The 25,422-nt window shown below is 40.1% G+C and overlaps 1 protein-coding gene across 1 annotated transcript; it reads left to right on the top strand.

Annotated features, from left to right (window-relative positions):
- The first annotated feature begins 16,986 nt into the window (after positions 1–16,986).
- On the top strand, positions 16,987–21,436 carry LOC114458926 (uncharacterized). Its single transcript, XM_028441307.1, has 8 exons — positions 16,987–17,258; positions 17,855–17,969; positions 18,149–18,451; positions 19,320–19,483; positions 19,664–19,807; positions 19,903–20,137; positions 20,256–20,554; positions 20,680–21,436. The coding sequence occupies exons 1-8, from the start codon at positions 17,109–17,111 to the stop codon at positions 21,034–21,036; spliced, it is 1,767 nt and encodes a 588-aa protein (XP_028297108.1). The 5' UTR covers positions 16,987–17,108; the 3' UTR covers positions 21,037–21,436.
- Positions 21,437–25,422: the final 3,986 nt, after the last annotated feature.

Here is a 25,422-nt window from a genome sequence, read left to right as displayed (position 1 = left end):
CGGTGCATGATCAGAAATAACAATGCTATGATATTTACATTTGGTAACTTTAGGAATAAGAAAATTATCCAATAGGAAATAATCAATCCTAGAGTACGAGTGGTGTACTGGGGAGAAGAACGAATAATATTTTGCGACGGGCTCGGTTGCACGCAGCGGGTCAGAGATACCGTAATTTTGGAGAAAGGAATTGATAACTATGGCTGATTTGGAAATCTCTGCAGATTTGCGCGCCTTCGATCTATCCAGACTTGTATCAAGTACAAGATTAAAATCCCCTCCCATTATCAAATAGGAAGTATTGAAATCAGGCAATAGGCCAATGATTTTCTTAAAAAATTGTGGATTATCCCAGTTAGGGGCATAAACATTTAATAATGTGACCGGGGTATTGTGTAATTTACCTGTAATCATGACAAAATGACCATTGACATCATGTGTTACATTTGAACAAACAAAAGGGAGATTCCTCTTAATAAGTATAGCGACCCCTCTGGCCTTGGAATCAAAGCCCGAATGGTACACTTGTGAAAACCAGTTACACGACAGTTTATTACCCTGTGTGGGGCGCAGGTGTGTCTCCTGTAAAAAGACAATGTCCGGTTTAAAGGTCTGAAGATGAGCAAAAATCCTTTTACGTTTGACCAGATTATTAAGTCCCTTCACATTCCATGTAATAAATGCTGTAGAACAGGGCCCACCTGTTTGCAATGGATTAGAGGAGGTGGCCATGTTCACACTGAGTAAGGGCAGTCATGGTACGTGTGGAGCAACATCTGTATGGAGCAAGTGAGTGCAGCCAAGTAAACAAAGAAAGAAGGAGTAAAAAAAAACAAAACAAAACAAAAAAAAAAAAAAACACAAACACAATGTAAGAAATCCAACCCCCACAGGCTGTCTCCTCCACGCAGGAAGAGACAGCCTCAGCCCACCCCCCAAAGAGCCTAAATGTAACATGTAACTCGTTCTAATACTAACATTCCCCTCAGCAGGGAACAAAAGGTTTCTAAAAATACTTAACTGACAAAATACGGTATGACATCAAACACTGCCATCCAACTTACTACTCTACAATATGCGGGTTAAGAGAGAACAATTATATTAACAATCACATTATGAACCAATGAGTTCCCCATCATTATATTATATTCAGCCCTCATCCTGTCTGCCATTCTGCACCAAATGCTTCATGGTGTAGTCCTTAGCAGCCACTGGATCGGTAAAGAACTTTTCCCCCAAAGGCGAGGAGATCCTCAGTTTTGCGGGATACAGCATACCATATCTAACGTCCTGGCAGCCGCGGAGCAACTCCTTCACATCCTTGAATGCCCCTCTCCTCCTCACTACTGTAGGCGGCAGGTCCGGAAAGATGAGGATCTTGTCATTATTGTAGAGCAGGGGCCCGTTCCTCGCCGCTTTGCGTAGAACCTCCAGTTTTTCTTGATTGTAATGAAACTTAACAATGAGCGGCCTGGGTCTCTGTCCTCTCACCGGGGCTGGTTGTAGACTGCGATGCGCCGCGTCCAGCGTGGGGGCCGCATCCAAGCTCAAAAGTTCCTGAAGTAGCTTAGCCACACAAGCAACAGGTCGTGTCCCGGCCTCAAACTGTTCTCTTACCCCAAGTATTCGTATGTTGCAGCGGCGTTGTCTTCCCTCCAGGTCCTCAGTTTTATTCACATGGGCTGATACAGTCTCTTTCAAACTGTGAACCTCTTCCTCCAAAACCACCACTCTATCGGAGTATGTGTTTGTAGCTTCTTCCAAGCTAGTTAGCCGGGCCTGGTGGTCGGAGAAGCTAGTGGCTAGCGGGTCTATTTTTGCACATAATTCCGTCCGGACACCATACAGTTGCTCTTTGAAATGACTGCGGAGGGAGTCAATGGTCTCGTAGAGCGTTTGGCACTTGGATTCTACTTTTGCCTCCAAGTTTTTTCCAAGTTAGCTATCGCAGCCATTAGCTTAGCCGTATCCGGGGATGTAGCAGCAGCCTTGGCTGCTTTAGCGAGTTACGCCTTTTTGGAGCTTTTAGATCCCGACATTGCGAAAATGATATTTCACACGGCACTGGTATTTGCAGTAGGGTTTCAGATGACGGCAGGTAGCGCTTAAATGTCAGATAGTAACATATATTTATAAAAAATCGGTGAAACCCTGCAGGGCAACAATGCTACACGTCCTCACATGTCGCTGCTCACGAGCGCCCCCAGCTCCTCTAACCACTTTGACACATCTACTTGACCTTTTACTATGACACATAATTTATTTCAGAAATAGACATGAACAGGAAACATAAGGACATCTGTAATTTCTATACTTTTTGGTTAACAGATGCCTTCCAATTGGATGCTTTACATCTGGTTACCCTTTTTAGAGGCACTTCAGTGACATGCTGTGGTTGTCTGGCCCTGGGTAGAGTTATAGAAATATTTGTTTATTCTCCAACAGTACGCCACTTTAACCTCACTCCACATTCAATCATGGTGCATTAGCCCACACATGCATACAGGGACAAACACAGAGAAATACTGACTGAGTTATTTTTAATCATCACTTCGATTCATCATCTGACCAGATCATACCTGTCAAGTTTTGGATTTGAAAATACAGGAAATTTTCTGGTGCATGCTATGAGCCATCCTTCTACCCCAACCAAGCTCCAGTATCCACACGTGGACAAGAAATCTAAAATAGCCACTAATCAACCACTTACAAAATACAATTAGGTGATTAATAATCTGGTAGGACTACCTTTGTTGACTTTGAAATGCTGTGAACATTCCTACTAGGGCTGGGTGATATGGACCAAAACTCATATCTCAATATATTTTCTCTAAATGGTGATAAATGATATAAATTTAGATAATTTTATTTCAAATGAAACTTTGAACAGAAAGACAATTGTGGGTTAAATTTGCTTATGCAAAATGCCACACATTGACATTTATTAGCAAACAGCTGCACAATATGTGCCACTTTTGGCTTTTTCACCTGCATGGGACAGCATGTGTGAGTGATTTCTGTAGTGTGACTTATTATGGGGAAGGTCTGGGTATATCTTGAATCTCAAAATATTGCCCATCCCTAATTCCTAAATTACAATGCAGCCTAAATGAAATCATAAATGTGCATATGAAGCACATTTGTTTATTTAATATACTTACAGTTCATATACAAGTCAACACATTGAATATTTACTGTTAAATCCATGTGTGTTGTTTTTAAGTTAAACATTTACATTTTATTTTGTATTACATATTTTCTTTTAATTTCTCATGCTCACTCATGTGGTTCTCTGGCATTCACTAATGACCTTTTAGTGAATGACATACACATTTGTTGCAGACTTTACATCCTTTAACACTTATGGAAAGGAGTGTGTATTTTTGGTGCTTGTGATTGGCTGATTTTTCTTTGTGATTACTTTGTTTCTTTCCCAGCGGGAGACGATAAAATCTCAGTTACAAATCTTACAGAACATGTAACTGTGACCCATCCTGATGCCCGTTTTCCAAGGTATTTACACGAGTTCTTTGTGTTTTTTTCTGCCGGAACGTCTTCTTACATTCATCCATCTCTCTTCAGTTGTTTCCGGGTTCTCGCGAGGCTAGTGACAGTGTTCAATTTAAAGAGGCAGAAAAATGTTGTTCTGTATCTTTAATTATTACTACATTAAAAGACGGGATATTTACGGGATAACACAAATACGGGACAATGGTGGGAAAGAGGAGTAAAATAATGGAGTTTCCTGCCCAAAATTTGATACTTGACAGGTATGGACCAAATGGTTGCAGCCCTTTCAGGTCACAGATTTCTCTAAGGGACACCAAACATTTAGGAGTCAGATTGGGGATGGGTCTGTTTTTCTTGTATTCAAGACATACTGGGACAGAAAAAAAAGCGATCTAAATTCACTCACAGATATGCTGGACTGTGGTTTGTTCTTCACTGTAACAATCCACCTCCTGTGGTGCAATGATATCCTGGAGTTCCTTTGCCTTAACGGCGACTGTTCACCATGCAACGTCTTCCTCTTCCTTCCTGTTGTGTGTCACTGTCACCATTATAGTCTCCCCACCAAAGGCCTGCAGTAGCCTTTATGTCCAATTCTCCTCCTCCTTTTTCTTCTTTAGCCATGTCCACATCCAACCCAGTCTCAAAGCAAAATGTGTACTAGCAACATTTGTCCACAAGCAATATTTTAAGCATTTTATGAATGAGGCTTTTAAAACATATGGTGCTTACAGTTTACAGTTCTTTTCAACGGGCTGACATCAGGTCATGCGACTGCTGACTCCATCCCCTGCCTGCAATTATAAATATGGCGTACAACTCATATATTTTAGTGGAAAATGCTAAATGTGCCAGACTCTACCTGCTGGTGGATCACAGACTTCAGCACGTGAAGCTGGGAAAAACCATCTCTCTATCCTGGACCATCAGCACTGGATCTCCTCTGTGTTCTCTCTCCTCTGCTCTTCTCCTTGTATACCAACAGCTCCACCTGCTCTCACCAGTCAGTCAAGCTCCTGTAGTTTGCGGACGACACGACCATCATTGGACTCATCTCGGATGGAGATGAGACCACGACCAAGACCATAAACATTTTTTTTATCTTTAAAAAACTATATAAATAAAGAAAATGATGACAAGGTTCGACAGTTAAATAACATTCTCTCTTTAGTTTTAGTTTCTTTTAAACACATTTGCAGGTGCCTGCAAAAAATGAACTAAAATATTAAAACTACTACTGCTACTGATAAATTCACAATTATTCTACATATTTGAAAACAAGATTTTTATGTCAGCTGAATGTACAGCAAGTGTTTAAAAGCATTTAGGCCAAGAAATAACATGGTGAAACTAAATAAAAAAAACTCAAACCCTGGAACAGTCATGTGACAAATCAATTAAAAGTTCTTGTTGAGAAAGATTATTATTAATCTGGATACAGTGGAAACAGAAACTACAAAAAATAGTTATATTGTGAACCTGTTTATATTGTAGGGAAAATATTATATACAAATATATAATTGGAGTCTAAAGCCACAAAAACCACCACTTTAAAAAGAAAATAGACTAATATAAGACCTCTTTACAGTTATTTGACTCTTTCTGCGCTTGCGATGATGCGCTGGTGACGACATAATCCAAGAATGCGGCTGCCCGGACTACAACTATGTAATAAAAGCCTCAAAAGACATGGATATAAGGAAAAGAGTGGATGGACGGAGGCATAAACATGCAGACTTTCACACGGACACACATAGACTTATTAAACACACACGGACCTCGGTAATCGGAAAAGACTTCACTTAGTAAGTGCGTCCCCTGTACTGCATGTACAGGCTGTAATATCACCAGTTTATCATATTACCTGTTGTTAGAGCTACTATCTTTACCAGGGAGAAACCATTTATTCCTGGTGATTGTTTTTCTGAGTTTTACTGGGCTTTTTACCAGTGATTAGTTTCTATTTCCCTTCCGCTCCGCGGTCCAAACTGAAACCGTAGCCACACACACACACACACACGTCACTCAGTCACATTAAGGAAGGTTGCGGTCATTATACGGGGTGGATTAAAGAATTAAAGGATTGTTTTATTCTGTTCTTCTCCTTGTTATTATCACATTATAAAAAAAAAATTAAAATAGCAGGAATTAGTGCTGGTCTCGAACGGGCATCCCGAGTCCGAGACAAGACCGAGTCAAAATGCTTCCGAGTTCAAAGCCTTTAAAATTTGGTCTCGAGACCTGATATCAATAAGGAGACGGACTGGCCTGCACTGCCTTCGCAAACTGTAGCCTCAACATCAACTCCCTTGTCTGCCCAGGCACAAAAGTGGACATCTGTTAAAGGCAGGAGTATCACCAAATCACAAACCCAGTTTCATGTAGAACTGGGTAATCGATTCGCCCCACTGCTGAATGACCTAGGATCTTGCTCTGATGAGGTCAACACACAACCTTCTGGAACTGCGAAGACTGAAAGTGCTTCAGGAAAACATAAGCGACATGGTAGGCCAAAGCAACAACCTCACACACTGATAATGGGAGACGTTTCTGTTAAAGATGCTCAGAAGATGTTTAGCAGCAACGTGAAAGTGATCTGCTTACCTAATGACAGTATCAGACCTGGCTGAATCTTGCATATTGTTGCAGATTACCCACATTTGAAAAATGTTGTGATTCATTTTGGATTAAATGATTTAGCTAAGGAGGAGTCTGAGGTGTTAAAGCAGGATTTCACCCATCTGCTAAAAACTGTGAGCTGTTTGCAGCCTAAAGTGTTCATCAGTGGCCCGATACCTCCAGTCCGCAAAGGAGATCTGAAATTCTCAAGGATTTACTCTCTAAATAAATTTTTGTCTTCGGCTTGTGCTGCCCTCTCACTAAATTTTATAGAAAACGTTCTTATTTTTTGGGAACGTCGTCATCTTTTTAGAGCAGATGGACTGTGTCTCAACAAGGCTGGAGTGAAACTTTTCACATCCAACTTATTTTACTTCACCAGTCACACTGCTATCAGTCCTGATAAAGACAGAGGACAACATGTACCATCGGAGAACAAAACAACAAGGAAAGAACATGGAGCCAATGAGCTTCCAGCAAGAATTCAAAATGAAGAGGTCAACCCAACCCCCACATCTCAGGACCCACCTGCTTCACCCCAAAATTCACCAACTTTCACCTCATCCAGCTTCTCTCCTACCCCTGCCTTCTTGGATTTAACTGTCCAGATGAACAAGCTGGTTCTGGCTGGCACAAGACTGACACCTCACCCTTTACCCCACCACGGTCCCATCTTATCTCCTCTAAAGAACCAATCTGCACCACCCATCCCTCCTCGACGATACCAGGCCCAGGATCACTCTTCTCCTCAGGCCAGCTGTGTTCAACTTAGAGCGACACAGTGTAACCATGTCGGAAATAAACTGAATAAATAAAAATAAAATAAATGTGTGCTGGGTCCAGACTGCAATAGCTCTATTTTTAGGAACGACCAGAAAAAGTCAGGGCCTTATGGAGCTTCTTTAATTCCTGTGGTGACAGGTAAGACAGGTAAAATTGTTAAATTAAGGAAAAACAAAAAGTTTAATATAAATACAAATTTGACTACTATAACTTGTTTTCCAAAGACTCCACCAGTGTCTCCAGTAAAGTCTTTAAAATTTGCTCTTCTTAATGTTAGATCTCTTGTTAACAAGTCACTACAAATTAATGATATTATTTTGACACATCACTTGGACTTTTTATTTCTTAATGAAACGTGGTTGAATGATGGTTTCAGTCATACAGTTCTCAATGAAAGTGCACCACAAGACTTCATTTATTTAAATAAGTGTCGTACTTGCAGGAAAGGTGGTGGAGTTGCTGCCATTTTTAAATCAATATTTCAGTGCAAAGAAATAACATTTGGTGATTTTATCTCCTCTGAAAATATGTCATTCTTACTGAAGGGTGATTCAAGAGTTCTGTTTTTAGTCATTTATAGACCCCCAAAATATTCTGGAGAATTTATGGGTGAGTTTGCTGAACTGCTGTCAGTTGTATGCACTGAATACAACTTTTTAATAATAACAGGTGACTTTAATATTCATGTAGACAATAACATGGACAATACTGCCAAAGAACTGTATGCTTTAATGGACACTTTTAGTCTTATAAAACAAGTGACTGGTCCGACACACACTCAAGGTCACACTTTGGATCTGGTTATCTCTAAAGGTGTTGATATCTCTGCTGTTGATGTAAGAGACTTAGCTCTATCTGATCACTTCTGTGTCTTTTTTAACTTAGAGACGATAAAATCTGTTCTCCCTACTTCTGTGTGTTTAAAGAAAAGGTACATACGTAAATGACAACACAAGTGCACAGTTTATGGAAGCCATAGCAATAACACCAACCTTGAGTGCTGAGACAGTTGATAATCATTTGGATGAGTTTAATACAAAAGTCTGTAATGTCATAGATGTGGTGGCTCCAATCAAAACTAAGAGAAAACCAAACACACAGAAAACACCTTGGAGGAGGACTGAGATAATGCAGAATTTGAAATCTGACTGTAGAAGAGCTGAGCATAAATGGAGATCAACAAAACTCCAAATTCATCTAGAACTATACAAAATAAGTCTGCGAAAAATCAATGATGGCTTGTTCAAAGCAAGACAGCAATACTTTTCTGAAATTATTGCTAAAAATGTCAACAACTCTCACACGTTGTTTTCTGTAATTGAAAAGCTCACAACCCCCCCCAGATCAGATATCTCCTGAATTACTGTCAACTGGGAAATGCAATGAATTTGCTGTATATTTCAATAAAAAAATACAATCAATAAGGTCAAACATCAGAGCAAACCAGCAAAATAACAAAAAGCTTGAACAGCTTCAACCACTGAGCGATGAGTCAACTACAATGTTAGAGTTTATTACAGTGAACCCAAAAACAATAGAGGAGACTGTTCAGCAGCTGAATCCATCCATTTTGCCTTGACACAATACCCTCAAACTTCTTTAAAACTGTTGTAAAGTCAAATGTCACTAATTTATGTCAGATAATTAACTGCTCATTCCAATCAGGCACTGTACCAAAATCCCTGAAAGTAGCTGCTGTGAAACCTCTGTTCAAAAGAGAACACTGGATGTCTCTATACTGGCTAACTATAGACCAATCAACAACCTTCCATTCATAGCCAAGATCATTGAGAAGGTGGTCTTCAACCAACTGAGTCAATTCTTAACATTCAACAAAATATTTGATAAATTTCAGTGAGGTTTTTGTTCTCATCACAGCACAGAAACTGCTCCTATCGAAGTGTTCAATGACATAAGGTTGAACACTGATTCAGGAAAAGTATCTGTTCTCATTCTATTTTATCTAAGTGCTGCATTTGAAACTGTAGATCATATAGTTTTGTTGCATAGATTGTAAACATGGGTTGGACTAAATGAAAAAGTAATTCAATGGTTTAAGTCCTACTTGGAGCAAAGTTATTTTGAAAGCATTGGAAACTTTGAATCTGACAGAATACCAATGTCCTGTGGGGTTCCTCAGGGCTCTGTTCTTGGACCCCTTCTGTTTAGCCTTAATATGCTTCTGAGGTGTATTGACTGCTTAATATGATATTCATTTAATGCAATATACCTTTTCACTTAAATTTTGGAGTATTGGCTTTGGTCATGCTGCGTGACCCCCGTTGCTCTCACAGGCTCGCTATCTCCTGTTTTTTGATCCTGCTTGTTTTAATAAACTTCCACACTACACCTTATTGACCATCTACATCATCACCTGGGGAAGTCACGACACTTCCTTTAGGACAAATTTTGCAGTACTGTAATGTTGATTATCAGAGCTACGCAGATGACACACAACTATATCTATCACTGAACCCAGATGACTATGGTCTCATTGAGGTGTTGTGTGACTGCTTAGAAAAAGTAAACTGCTGGATGAGAGAAAACTTCCTTCAACTAAACCATGTCTTTGGTATCAAGGAAAAGAGGACTGCTATCAGCAAGTATCTTGAGTCTCGATCTTTAAAAGCTAATGACCAAGTCAAAAACCTTGGTGTTCTGATTATTAAGTACTAACTGTGCTATTTTTCAGCCGTGTCTGGTATCTGTTTCATTATAGATGATATATTAAGATATGATGTTGAAAAGATGTTTTGAAATATGTGGAATTAATTATTAGGCATTCTTTTATGTTTAGGAACTCCCTCTGTTGTCTACGTCATTCCATTTCACACCCACACTTGAGACACACCCACAAGCTGAAAGCAGAGACATTGACCAATCACCGATATGATCTCAGAATGATCAACCAAAACACCTCCTCCAAAAGGCGTCTCCAAATTCTTTTAAAAAAAGACGCGCTGCCCGAAACTTTAGTTTTGGACGCGGGCGTTCAAGCTCACACGTGTTCCCTCATGTTTCCAGTCTTTCATTTCATTTTTCTTTTATTTGTAGTTGCATCAGTTAGACCTTTTAAGAACCTTGATCGCAGTGAAAGCCTAAGACGCAAAAGAACGTGCCTGAAAGCCGACCTTCCAACATCTGAATCGTGGACCAAACCGTGGTCCCTCTTAGTCTGAAACCGGCTGCGATCATCCCAGAAGGGGTTGTGGATCGGCCAATAGAAATGCTGCTGTTTAACAAAACAGAACTCGCCAGCGCAGCTATACTGCCACACGGACGCTGTTCCTGCAAACCCAGAACGTCTCCAGGTCCAACCAGGCCGCATCTCAAGGTATGGACCAGTGAACAATGGACCAGCAGAACTGACTCACTTAAACTACAATACAACCCCATACTTACACTCCACTCACAATCCACCACATATATGTTTGTCCGTCTCCCCCCGTCTGTCTTCCCTCTTTGTTATGATTTTATTCTTTGATTTTACAATAGTTAGTCTAGATTAGTTTAGAATAGTGATTCACTTTACTACATGTAATCCTCACTTTTATTAGCTTAGAAATGCATTTCATCATGATTTAATCACCGCATTGTTCTCGTTTCTTACTGGATTATGCAAATAAAAGGTTAAACGTAATCTTTGATTCCTCTGATTCATTAAAGCTGTGATGATGGTGTAGATTTGCTGTTAGAATTCACTTACCTGATTTAATACTTTGTTTAGTCGAAAGAAAAACTTAGACACATTTCCTCTTTTTAAGAAGTGGCACCCAGTAATTCGTTGAGCTAATATTAATAATCATAATTGTTATCCTCATTCATATAACCCATTATTAACTACCCTTATCCTCCTACATCTACATGAATATTTAAGTCACCTGTTATTATTAAAAAGTTGTATTCAGTGCATACAACTGACAGCAGTTCAGCAAACTCATTCATGAATTCTCCAGAATATTTTGGGGGTCTATAAACAACTAAAAACAGAACTCTTGAATCACCCTTCAGTAAGAATGACATATTTTCAGAGGAGATAAAATCACCAAATGTTATTTCTTTGCACTGAAATATTGATTTAAAAATGGCAGCAACTCCACCACCTTTCCTGCAAGTACGACACTTATTTAAATAAATGAAGTCTTGTGGTGCACTTTCATTGAGAACTGTATGACTGAAACCATCATTCAACCACGTTTCATTAAGAAATAAAAAGTCCAAGTGATGTGTCAAAATAATATCATTAATTAGTAGTGACTTGTTAACAAGAGATCTAACATTAAGAAGAGCTCATTTTAAAGACTTTACTGGAGACACTGGTGGACTTTTTGGATGACATGTTATAGGAGTCAAATTTTTGTCTCTATAAAGCTTTTTGTTTTTCTTTAATTTCACAATTTTACCTGTGTTACCTGTCACCACAGGAATTAAAGAAGCTGCATTAACTCCATAAGGCCCTGACTTTTTCTGGTTGTTCCTAAAAATAGAGCTATTGCAGTCTGGACCCAGCACACATCAGACCTGTGTCGCTCTAAGATGAACACAGCTGGCCTGAGGAGAAGAGTGATCCTGGGCCTGGTATCGTCGAGGAGGGATGGGTGGTGCTGATTGGTTCTTTAGAGGAGATAAGATGGGACCGTGGTGGGGTAAAGGGTGGGGTTCAGTCTTGTGCCAGCCAGAACCAGCTTGTTCATCTGGACAGTTAAATCCAAGAAGGCAGGGGTAGGAGAGAAGCTGGATGAGGTGAAAGTAGGTGAATTTTGGGGTGAAGCAGGTGGGTCCTGAGATGTGGGGGTTGGGTTGACCTCTTCATTTTGGCGATTTTGATTTCTTGCTGGAAGCTCATCGACTCCATGTTCTTTCCTTGTTGTTTTGTTTTCCGATGGTACATGTTGTCCTCTGTCTTTATCAGAACTGATAGCAGTGTGACTGGTGAAGTAAAACAAGTTGGATGTGAAGAGATTTACTCCAGCCTTGTTTAGACACAGTCCATCTGCTTTAAAAAGATGACGGCGTTCCCAAAAAATAGGAAACATTTTTATAAAATTTAGTGAGAGGGCAGCACAAGCCGAAGTCAAAAATTTATTCAAAGAGTAAATCCTTGAGAATTTCAGATCTCCTTTGCGGACTGGAGGTATCGGGCCACTGATGAACACTTTAGGCTGTATACAGCTCACAGTTTTTAGCAGATGGGTGAAATCCTGCTTTAACACCTCAGACTCCTCCTTAGCTAAATCATTTAATCCAAAATGAATCACAACATTTTTCAAATGTGGGTAATCTGCAACAATATGCAAGATTTTGTCAGCCAGGTCTGATACTGTCATTAGGTAAGCAGATCACTTTCACGTTGCTGCTAAACATCTTCTGAGCATCTTTAACAGAAACGTCTCCCATTATCAGTGTGTGAGGTTGTTGCTTTGGCCTACCATGTCGCTTATGTTTTCCTGAAGCACTTTCAGTCTTCGCAGTTCCAGAAGGTTGTGTGTTGACCTCATTAGAGCCAGATCCTATGTCATTCAGCAGTGGGGCGAATCGATTACCCAGTTCTACATGAAACTGGGTTTGTGACTTGGTGATACTCCTGCCTTTAACAGATGTCCACTTTTGTGCCTGGGCAGACAAGGGAGTTGATGTTGAGGCTGCAGTCTGCAAAGGCAGTGCAGGCCAGTCCGTCTCATTATTGATATCAGGGCGCTTTGCTCGGCCCGTTAGCCTTTGAAGTGGATATGACTTTTTCTTAGGCTTAGCTCCCAGAGTATTCCAAGGAGGACTCGCACCTGTTGGCTTATCAACGGGAACAGGATCCTCCCTAGGCCTGACAGCTTTGTTAGCACGGGCTGGTAGCGAGTTAGGTTTATCCACTTGCTACTTAGCTTTTCAGTTGAGCCAGCAAATAAAAAAGCAGTAGATGATTACCTCAGAGCCAGAGTCAGATGGTAAATGATAGAGTTTGATGTTGAAGTATCGTATCATTTCTCAGAAGAAAAAGTTCATGTTTAGTAAATAAATTCCTCTGTGAGCTCCGCTCTGCTCTTTTGCTGCTGTCAGATCAGCTGCCGGAAGTACTTTGGAACACTTTCAATTAAGAAAAGTATAAATAGTATCTCTCGCTGATGAGGTTCCTGTGTTTTTGGATTGAGACCCAAACAACTTTTTTTTTTTAGCACAGGAAAAATGTGTTACTGCGTATGAAATAAATCCTGAAACAGAAGAAATCCAACACAAAGTCAAACATGATAAATCGATAACTTTTTGGGCTCATTTTAAGTAAAAAGAAGCAAAACGGTGAGCACAAGTTAAAAATCTTAGTTTAAACTACATTAAACCGTGCAAAGTTATTAAAAAATAAAATACCAAGACTAAAAGCAAAGGATTTTTTAACAACCTAAACAGAACAAGAAACAAGCCTTTAATGCCATATTTTAAGCCAACTAAATTATTTTAAACAAGCTAACAACAACTAACATCCTGAAGGGCTAATGTGTCTTGATTATTTGAAATGATATTTAAAAAATACAGTAAAAAAATAATATTTACTCCCACGAATTGTTCACAGCATGGGGTAACATTTTGAAATGTACAACTCTTTGAGGGCCAAATTTTAGTTAAGTAAATTTAGTTAAGTAAAGCTTTGTTACTGCCTCACTTTAAAGCCCAAAGTTATTTGTTAGTAAAAGGGTTAGGATTATATAAGTTTCTACTTCCTCCTACTCCTTTTTGAATATGTACAGGCTTCACATGCAGGATTTTAATCATTTATTCTCACTTTGCTTTGTTTGATTGTTTTCTAAATTACTATTATTAGCATTTTCATTGTAGTAAATACACTGCTGTTGTGTTTATGTTCAAAATTAAATTAAATCAAATTAATTGGTGAGGGTTCATGGATGAGTGTAGTTAGAGTTAAGCCTGGTATAGGTACTCCACTAATAAATACTCACAGACACTGTATAGACAAGAGAGAGAGAAAGTACCCACTTTCAATCAAACTTTTGACAGGTGTGACGTCACGCCCTTTGTCCCGCCCCCTAACCGGAAGTCCCACCTCCCTAACCGGAAGTCCCGCCTTATAGCTCCCACCCATAATGAAAAAAAAAAAAAAAACCTGACCTACTTTGACCGTCTCTATGCAGATAAGAGTGTTTTAAACATACAATGTCTGAACGCACCTCTAAGCTTGCAGCAGCTGTCTCATAGTAATATGACATTGTCTGGCCTCAAAAAATGCAAAGAAGAGTGCTTTGAACATACGGACTCTGAACTTTAAACTCGTCACACGCACACAGGCACACAGGCTTCACCATGTCTACATGAAAAAACTTTCCCACTCTCACCCGGAGCGTTCTCATGACCTTTTTGAAATATTACCTGTTGGATGAAATTGGGGAACGCACAGGAAGTTTTGTTGGTGTGGGGGTCACTATGACAGCTGATGGTAACAGATGTCATAGTGAGCCCCACACATCAGACTTACCTCTAAACTTTTCACACACACACACACACACACACACACACACACACACACACAACCATGAAATGCTTTGTAGAATCATCCTATTGAATTTAATTCCTTGTGAATAACCGGTTTTAGTTTTTTTTTTGTTAAACCTTTCAAACTAAAAGGTAGCTCTTCTTTTTTTTTTCTAATTAAAGTCATTCACAGTTTGATATTTCCAGTAAGTGATGCAGCAAAGTGTTGTTCTAGTAGTTGAATAATATAGTCTCATACTCACAATCTCATAATATAGTCTCATACTTTCAGCATTAATTCACCAGCCCCTCAATGAACTTTTTTAAAGAAAAACAAAGGTATAAATGCACAATATTTCTCACCAAATAAAGAAAACCTTTTTCAAAAAAAGTACATTTATTTGATTAACGTAACAACGGGGTTATTACTGCAGCTTTATGTAGAAATCATAAGCAGTGAAGGGTTTGCTTTGCCGCTATTAACCGACAGCCAACAGCCGACAGACAGTCAAAGGTTATCAAACCGGTGTGAGGAATAATTCTTGTATTATTCAATGCACAATCCAACACACGCCCTGAGTTCAGACGGCATAAAATAAAAGTGTTTTGCTTTGAAAAGAAGATGCAAAAAAGCAAAAGCTGAGTACTTTTCCAAATCTTACCATTCATAGCTGCTGGTAGCAGCTGTGTCAAAGTAAGGCGATTGTGTCTGGCCTTTTTCTATGCAGAAAAACTTCCCTAACTCTTACCCACGACCCCTCTCATGACCTTTTCAAATATTACCTGTTGGATGAAATTGGGGAATTTTTTTTTAAATTGTTTTCAGTAAGCATGAATGATATGTATTTTTGTTTGTAATTCGTCTATATGTTTTCACAGATTTCGCTGCCAGGGCTGAATTATTACATGAAGTTTCGGACAACAGTCTCAGCAATGCTATAACCGAAATTGAGGAAACAGAGACGGCCTCACGTTCTATTTCGATCAACGATCAGAACCCAGCAGTATTTTTCGGGAATTTGGAGCCATCGTTGCAAATTGTTCCAACTCACCCCCGATCTAAAGCAGTTTCTTGTGTGAATCGTCTGAAAAAGAAGAAAGGTATATGTGCTGAAATGCAGGGTAAATTGTTTTATTATGAATTTGGTGTAGCTAGAAAATATTGTTACAAATAGTCTCTTTTTTTTTTTTTTTCTTTTACAGCAATCAACGTGAAGCCACAAACTTTGCCTGCAACAAGACGTAACATCACGCAAGCTGAAATCCACCCAATAGCGAAGCCCAGAGAACAACCATCAAGCCCGAGACAAACTACACCCAGACGCGATGCATTGCTTCAGCTCAAAAGAGCACCTGTGAGACCCCCGCGACAACGCAAGATTCGTCAGAAAAGATCAACCATAGTCAAAAGATTGTTTAACGGTATGTCATAATAATTGTGTGTTAATAGTAATGTGTTAAAGTATACATTTGACGATATCATGTGACCTTTCTTTTTTTCTATATTTACAGAAGCCAACGAAAGGGTGAACGAGAACCCCCAGAAACAACCACAGACAACGGAAGCCGTGGATCAAAGCCAGCCTCAGGCGACGAATGGATTGCGTCAACAACGCAGAGTAAGAAATCGCGTACAACAACAACATCAACTGCCGTACCTCACACCTCTGCAAACGCTTTGTACCGTCGTAGGAGATCTGATTTCAGTCTTCAAAAATGTGTGTGACATGCAGCAATAATGTAATCTAACCAGCTGCAGAATTTTTTTCTGTTTCATAGCGTACAAATAAACGATTAACGACATACTATATATGGAATTTTTCTTTAGATATGGCAGTGTTCCCGCGGGGTCTTAAAAAGTCTTAAAAGCATTGAATTTATGAATTGGGAAATAATACCTTAAAAAGACTTGAAAAAGTCTGGAATTTTGATATCTGGGTCTTGAAATTTGTGCAGTAACTTCAGGTATCACATTTACCTCTCTAAAGTTTCCATTTGTCAACCACTATTATTTTGATTAAATAACGTAATAGCCTAAATAAACAGTGGCGGAACCAATAATTGAGAACGCAACGCCGCCCGGATCCGAACACTTCACTTTGCGACAGACTGACCTAAACTTCTCTCTCAACGTCCTCTCGTCAACGTCGACTGGGACGCACATCGCATGTAGACCCACTTCATGCTGAGGTTATGGGGAAATGTAAATTTAATGAAGCGTGGCAAGATAAACAAGCATTTTGTCACTGGTTAAAACCGGTGGACAACAACGTATTTGAGGCTTTTTGTACAGTATGCAAAAAAAAGATTCAGCTTGGTAACATGGGTGTGAAGGCTTTGGAGTCTCATGCCAAGTCATGTAAGCACATCAACTCTATCAAAGCTAAGGAGAAAACACTTTCCATCGACGGAGTGTTTCAACCTGCTAACGTTAGCCAGCTAACTGTTAACGCGCCTGAAGCAGAAGATAACGTTAACCAACCAGCTGCTTGCGCTAGCACAGCCCCTCCAGTTACGACCGCAACTAATGGTAGAGTGGATCTGCGCACAACTTTTGGATTCACACCTACAATGAAAGCAGAGGTGTTGTGGACTCTGATTCCGACATCGCTACCACGTTTACTTGTGGGTCCGACAAAACGGCATACATAGCCAAGTTTGGTTTAGCGGTTCACATCAAAGAGGAATTGGTGTCCAAAGTAAACAAATCGCCGTTCGTTCTTATGTTCGACGAGAGCCTCAACGAGACAACAAAAAACAAACAGCTGGATGTGCATGTTCGCTTCTGGGACGAGGGACAGGTTCAGTCCAGATACCTGGGCTCCCAGTTTATGGGACATTCCACTGCACAAGACCTGCTGTCACATCTCAAAGTAAGCATAACCTTTTTTATTCTAAATGTTTCTCAATCTATATTGATATAATTTTGTGGGCACACATCGTCCTGTAAAAGCAATGTCACATGACCAATTATGTACTTGCCTTAACAATGTTTATTTTTTCTGTTTATGTACTTGGCAGACCCTTTTATCCAAAGCAACATATAAAATACATAAAAAACAATCACTATAAAAATTCTAATAACTTATGGAAAGAATAATGTTGGTACAAGTAGAATACATAAATGGTCGTCCGTAAGGTTCCTAATCAGTCCTTTTTCATAGCACAGATGCACAAGTGAACAGACGTGTCATGTACTCTAAAAATGTTGGAATTGATTCAGTAAATTTTTTTGCTCTTTTGAAAATCTAAAATATAACTGACCCAAGTATACAACTGTGCCTTATAGTATAATGATGTGTAGTACTAGTATAGTGTGTGTGTGTGTGTGTGTGTGTGTGTGTGTGTGTGTGTGTGTGTGTGTGTGTGTGTGTGTGTGTGTGTGTGTGTGTGTGTGTGTGTGTGTGTGTGTGTCTCTCTAACAATGTGTGCTGCTCATCTTGAGTAATCAAATGCAACCCTTTTTAAGGAATGTATGGACAAACTGGACCTCAGACACTTGGTGTCCATTTCAATGGATGGGCCCAGTGTGAACTGGAAACTCTTCGACATTTTCCAGAAAGATCAATCTGAGCAGTACGGAGGTGAGGAGTTTATAATGCCATTACTGTGTGTGTGAGTATGTATATGACCCATTTGTAATTATAAAAATTAATTTTATTTGTTGTGCACTTTTACATTGAATAAACTATTTAAACGTGCTACAGAGCATTGCTACATAGAATTTGTTTTTTTAATATCAAGTTTCCAATGAAACCTTCAGGTGTTCAGCTCATTTGTGTGGGGAGCTGTGGCTTACACACGCTACACAACGCATTCAAGTGTGGGTTCAGTGCATGGCAGCTGGACAAGTTGCTGAGAGCAATGCACACATTGTTTCACAATGTGCCTGCCAGGAGAGAGGATTACATCACCATAACCAAGTCCAGTGTGTTCCCCCTGTCTTTCTGTGCCCATCGTTGGGTAGAAAACCTTCCGGTTGTGGAGAGAGCCTTGGCTGTCTGGCCATCACTTCTCCTGTACATGGAAGCTGTGAAAACAAAGAGACTCTCCAACCCTGGGACAGGTAGGCCCTTCTTAAATGCTGTGAATCGGTCTGTGACTGTGTCCTAATCAGTGGTGGAAAGAGTACTGAAAATCTGTACTCTAGTACAAGTACTGTTACTTTGCTAAAATATTTCTCAGAGTAAAAGTACTGGTGTTAGAGAAATACTCCAGTAAAAGTCCAAAGTAATCAGAGTATTAGTTCCTTTTAACGGCTGATGTCACCGTCACTTCTCCAGACTAGGGCTGGAAATTGTGTGTTTTCCTTTACCAAAAGTTAAAACACCAACAATCTATTCATCATTAATCATTGATAAGATACAAAACAAGTGTTTTTCCCTCATTTGAAGTTTTTATTTCCTTATTCAGTAAATGTCTCCGGCAGACAAAAAACTAAATGACATGAGGAGCCGCGACTATTGATTAAATATCCATGAATCCATTTTAACTGGTTAAATTCTTCATTCAGAATCAATGAAAGATCAATCATTAACGTCCATTTTTTGTTTGGTTTTGTTTTCCGTCCTCATGACCCGGTTTCCATCGGCTTGTTTGCTATCAGATCACCTTACTGGCTACAAAAATGCAGATAAAAGCTTTGGATAGGAATTAAAATTGGACTCAGTACTCAACTATGATTTTAAAAGTAACTTAGTAGATTACATGGATTAATGAATACTTAAGTAAAGGTAAAACTACAGACTTGAAAATCTACTCATAAAAGTACAACTACCCCCAAAAAACTACTTAATTACAGTGATCTGAGTATTTGTAATTAATTACTTCCACCTCTGGTCCTAATCCTGGTGTTGGTATGGCCTTGTCATAGTTTTTGTAATATGGCTAAGTTGAAATTCTCCTGCCTCTCTGTCTGTCTGTCTCTTTCTCAGCATCCTATGACACAGTTGCAGCAGCCATAAAGGATCCACTCATCTTGGCCAAATTGCAGTTCTACGCAGCACTTGCCAGGACCTTCACTCCCTTCTTGAAAAAATATCAGACAGATAATCCTGTGCTCCCATTCCTCCCCAAGGATCTCACCGAGTTGATGATGGTGATAATTTACATAACGTTATAATAACCACTGATTGGGCTCAGTTGATACATTTTAACAACATGGGGTTTGTGGTTAGGATGTCTAGAAATAGTGGCTACATTGTGCATCATCATCAGACAATTTGATGTTGGTGATTAATGTGCCACACCCGACATTTCTGTGTTTGTCTGTTGACAGAGTCTACTCAGACGTTTCATAAAGAGAGAAGTCCTCCACGATATCACTGCCCTGCAGCTGACCAAACTGGATGTTACAGACAAGACCATCTGGCTCAGCCCACAAGACATCAGCATTGGTCTAGGTGCAGAGTCGGTCCTTAAGGTAGTGTGATGTTTTCAAAAGATCGTTTAACAAATGGTTAGGCTGAACCAGGTCAGTGAAGACATGTTCTATATTCATGGCTAATTTCTCTGTAGAGCATCAAAGGTGCAGAGCTCAGGGTGCTAGAGTTCAAGAGAGAGTGCATGCAGGGACTGTGTAACATCATCAGGAAAGTGCAGGACAAGAGCCCCCTCAAGTATCTGACTGTTAGGCAGTTGGTGTGCCTGGATCCGTCAGTAATGTACAGAGAACCCGAAAGATGCAGGAATCACATGAAAGGGCTGGTTCAGAGGTTTCTTCAGGATAAACAGCTAACTGATACTTCTGCAGGTAGGAATAAGAGGCAAATTATAGACTTCACAAGAATTTATCCTCAATCTGATTTGCTGGTAATGCCCAATGATTTATCAATGTTTTTCTCTATTTTTTCTCATCTGTTTTGTCATAGGGGACATCATACTGCAGCAGTTTGACAGTCTCCTGTCCTTGGAGAGCAGGAGTGAGGACTTCCTCTCCTTTCCTCCCATGCAGAAGAGGCTGGACGTCTTCCTGTGCAGTGCCATGGAGCCTTATCCAGAGCTGTGGGCCTTCTGCAAGAAGCTGCTCATCCTCTCCCACGGCCAAGCTACGGTTGAACGTGGATTCTCCATCAATAAAGAGGTTGGGTCAGATAACTTGAAGGAGGACACTGTGGTCACACGGAGACTGGTGTGTGACTACATCATACAACATGGAGGTGTTACCCAGGTAAGATGACCCCTGCCTGGACTAGTAATATGTTGTTGACTTAAAAGTTGATAGAATCAACATACATAGTTGGTCTCTTGAGTTTGTCACTGACTCTGGTTCTCTTTTCTCAACCCGATACCCAGGTTCCACTCAGTAAACAGCTACTGGCAAGTGTAGCAAGAGCTAGGACAAGGTATCGTATCCATCTTGAGACCAATAGAAAGAACAAGGAGGCAAAAGACCAGGCTGTCAAGAGGAAGGAGGCAGAGGACTGTCTTCAGGAGTTGAAGGTGAAGCGAAGATGCATACAGGAGGTATCTGAGGGTCTGGCTAGGGATGCGGACAGGCTGGCTGAGGAGGCTGAAGCGAAGGCAGGGAGCAAAATGGCTGACCTGATCACCAGGTCCAACATCCTGCGGAGAGGCCATAAGGAGAAGTTGGCAGAAATGGCTCTCCTTGATAAAGAGATCACTGCTAAGAGTGCAGAACTTAGGGGTTGATTGTGTGATCGTAATCTTATTTATTGTTGAGTTTATTTTAATTGTGTATTGCTCAAGAGTGTACTCCCCATATTCCCAGCATGGAATAAGTAGATTGGTTAATGTTAGCAATGTTAAAAAAACAACTTAACTGTGTTAAGCAATCTTTTTTTTTTGTGGTCTGCTGAAAATTTCTTTGGTTTTTCACACCTCTGTTTGGCTTGTTGTCTGTGGTCTGTGCTGTGGTGTTGTAGCGTAAGTAGGCCTACTCACTATTATGCTGCAATATTACATAATTCTTCCATAATGCTTTACGCAGTCCACATTTTCACATTTGTTTGAGAAATAAATGATCAAACAAAAAAAAGTGTTTTTCTTTGCCGGTAGGTCTGTGAAATATGCCGTGAAATAGGTATTAAATTTTTATATAAATGGTCTTAAAAAGGACTTAAAAAGACTTGAATTTGACTTGAAGAAACCTGTAGGAACCCTGTATGGATGAAAACGAGAATGAGTGTTTAGCTTCTGATGAGATATAATCTACTGCAGACCAATTAAGTAGCATTACAGATTCGTTGGATTTACAAAATAGGTTTCACTTAGACGAAGTCTTAGATACCCCATCCATCTAAGACTGGATGGGGTTAGGGTTACCCTAACCCTAACCCTAACCCTAACCCTAACCCTAACCCTAACCCATCCATCTAACCCTAACCCTAACCCTAACCCTAACCCTAACCCTAACCCTAACCCGATCAAAAGGTCTTCATTCAGCACGCCCTAAACATAGGAGAGAAACAGATTGGAAGTTTTTTCGTTGACGGGTTTGCAGAGTGTAACGGTGTGAAAAAGGCATGGGAATTTCACGGTTGTTTCTACCACGGATGTTTGCAATGTTTTAACCCCGCAGAGACATGTCCAATGAGGAGGGTTAGATTCGGTCAACTGCACGCGCGCAGTGAGGAATGACTGGAAGAGTTAAAGACAAAACACGACGTCATCGTCGTATTAATGAGAGAGCACGAATGGGATGAAATTAAAAAATCACACACCGAAGTTAAAGAGTTTATCCAAAGGTATAATGCTCCCGAGCCTCTTTACCCCCGCGACGCGCTTTATGGTGGAAGAACGAGCGCTTTAAAGCTGAGACACACAGCGGGTTCTGATGAAACTGTTCACTACGTAGACGTGACATCCCTCTATCCTTATGTAAACAGTACATGCACCTACCCAGTTGGCCATCCTACAGTCATATACAAAGATTTTGACGACCCTTCGACTTACTACAGTCTGATCAAGGCTACAGTGTACCCACCCCGCCGTCTTTTCTTCCCTGTGTTGCCTTACAAAAGTTTATGCGGTAAACTACTTTTCACACAATCAAGAGGGTTCCTGTGAACACGACGATGACGCAAGAGCTCTAACGGGTGTCTGGGTCATGCTCGAATTTAACAAAGCCCTGGCAATGGGCTACAGAGTGAGTAAGATTACAGAAGTGTGGCATTTTGACAAGAGCAGCGATACCGTCTTTACAGGTTACATGCACACATTTTTGAAAGGCAAACAGGAAGCGTCCGGTTACCCTCCAGAGGCTACAGATAATGACAGTAGGGAACGTTACATCAGGGACTATAACGAACAGCAGAATATTCTTTTAGATGCAAACAAAATTGAGGTCAACCCTGCAAAGAGACAAGTTGCTAAACTGTGTCTTAACAGTTTGTGGGTAAATTTGCACAAAGGGATAATTTACTTAAAACCAACATCGTCACAACACCTGATGAATTTTTTAAGTACTTGTTTTCAGGTCAATACAAAATAGAGTACTATGACGTTCTTGACAACGACAGAGCTCTAATCAAATGGAAATACACCGACAAGTGCATCCACCCCCCAGGTAAACAGAGTAATGTTTTTATCGCAGCATTCACCACAGCGCACGCACGTCTGAAGATGTACGATTATCTGGAAAAATTGCAAGAGAGAGTCTTTTACATTGACACAGATAGTTTGATCTATGTAGTAAAAGAGGGTGACTCACCTCTGGCGTTGGGCATCTATTTAGGTGATCTGACCGATGAATTGGGGGGAGACAGCATTCAGGAATTTGTGTCAGCAGGTCCAAAAAGTTACGCGTACCAAACGAGAAACAAAAAAAAAGGTGGTCATGAAAGTTAAAGGGATCACACAGACCAGAGAGTGTGCTGAAAAGGTGAACTTTGACAGCATCAGAGATCTGGTGGAGGGGTACATGTGCAACTCTCGCGATGAGATCGAAATCCCGCAGCACACCATCAGACGGTATAAAAAGGGGTTTGTGTTGAAAAATCTATCATTCAACAAAAAATTTAGGGTGGTTTATGATAAAAGGCGTCTTTTTGAAGACGGAACAACTCTACCCTTTGGATATTAAGCTTGTCACTCACACACACACACACACACACACACACACACACGCACACTATGGAGGAAATAGAATTTGAACCTAGATTTATTTTTCCTTTTTCATGTTTAATTGTTGGTCCTAGCGGCTGCGGGAAGACCTATTTTGTAAAAAATGTATTAAACAACTGTAATCATGTTATGAATATTGTACCTGAAAATATTGTGTGGATTTATACATGTTTTCAACCCATCTACAATGAGATGCAAAAGATGAATAAAAATATAAAATTTGTCAAAGGTCTACCTGATTCTTTTGAAGATGAAAACTTGTTTCCTCCGGATCAAAAACATTTGATTATTCTGGATGATGTTATTTTTCAGGCTTCAAACTACCCCGAAGTTGTAAAGATTTTTACTCAATTTCGACATCATAGAAATATGAGTGTCATGATATTAACCCAAAATATGTTTCATCAGGGTAAACACAGTCGTACTATAAGTTTGAACTGTAATTATTTGGTAATGTTTAAAAATCCCAGGGATAAACTCCAAATTAACATATTGGCTCATCAGATTTATCCTTCACAAAAGTCATTTTTTTCGAGAGCTTTGGTCACGCCACCAAAGATGTTCATGGGTATTTAATAGTAGACCTCACACCCATATGCCCAGAGCTATACAGACTAAGGACCGGTGTACTGCCTCACGAACGTCTGGCCGTTTACACCCCCAAAACGTAAATCATCATCATCATCATCATGTCGGCACGTATAAAAAGAAACGCCCCCTTGTTGGCGGCTCTGTATCATGCTTCACCCAAGAAACGAAAGGACATTCTTATTCACAGTTCCCCCGATTTTATCCAAGCATTGTGTGAGATCGCCTTAAATCTTCTGAAAGGAAACATCCCGTTGAATCCTTCTCAGTTTAAAAAACTGAAGAGGCAGAAAAAAATTATCAAGCTGTTGGCTGATAAAAAACCAGTATAAAACACAAGCAGCGGGCTCTAAAGAAGCAAACTGGTGGTTTTATTCTACCTCTGCTCTCAACCGTCGTGCCTTTGCTCGGCAATCTCATCGGAGGACTGATCCAGAGATAATGACTTTAAAGAAGGCCAAAAAAATGTTTCTTTTTTCACCTCATCAGTTAAAGAGTCTAACTCAGCCTTCGCCATCCATGAGAGAGAACGCTGAGCTGGATTTGGACGACCGTATGAGAACAATCTTGAACGAGCAGGGTGTGAGTCCTCATGAGAAAATTAAAAAGTATAGCGCACTACTGCAAAGATATCTGACCTTTATGAAGCAGGGTCAGAGAGAGGATCGTAGAGTCACAACGACCCAGCACCCGGAGCAGTTGGATGTTCCATATGTCGCCAAAGCTCAAACGTCTTCTCACAAACCACAAACATCCGGCGATGTAAATTTTGACCGTACGGACGAAGATCTTTTGAAAAACCTCCCCCAGCGAGATCGCAAGAGCGCAGAGTACGTCTTAAAAAAAATATCGGAGAATCATGAAGGCTGGAATTCCAAATTTTCAGGGGCGACGCTGTGCAAGGTTCTCACGTGATTGATTTGTTAAAGTATCTCACCCACCCTTTTAAGAAAAAAACCAGGGAGCCATCGCCTGCGGGGTGGACAGAGTTTTTAAATACTCTGTCAGAACTAAACATCCCCTTATCCACAATAAATAACCCGCATGCTCGCGATCAATACCGTCTGCTCAAGAGGGAGGCCGGTGGTTTCCGTGATAAAGAATTTGAAACACCTCGGGAAGCGCCTGAAGGAAAAAGAAGAAAAAAAGCGTTCCGTGTACTATCCCCAAAATGGATTACTCCCGAGAGAGAATTAGCTGCCGAACGGACTGTTGGAAAACAAATTACTTTATCATTGCCATGGATTAACATTTCATCTTAAATAACTGTGATGCATAACACATTTTATTGTCTTTCATCAATAAAAATGTTTATTGAGCATATTTTGAGTGTACATTTTTAAAGCAAAATACACATGGGTAATA

Source organism: Gouania willdenowi, unplaced genomic scaffold (genome assembly GCF_900634775.1).
Source record: "Gouania willdenowi unplaced genomic scaffold, fGouWil2.1 scaffold_215_arrow_ctg1, whole genome shotgun sequence".
Lineage (NCBI taxonomy): Eukaryota > Metazoa > Chordata > Actinopteri > Blenniiformes > Gobiesocidae > Gouania > Gouania willdenowi.
This window is presented reverse-complemented; position numbering and strand designations above follow the sequence as displayed.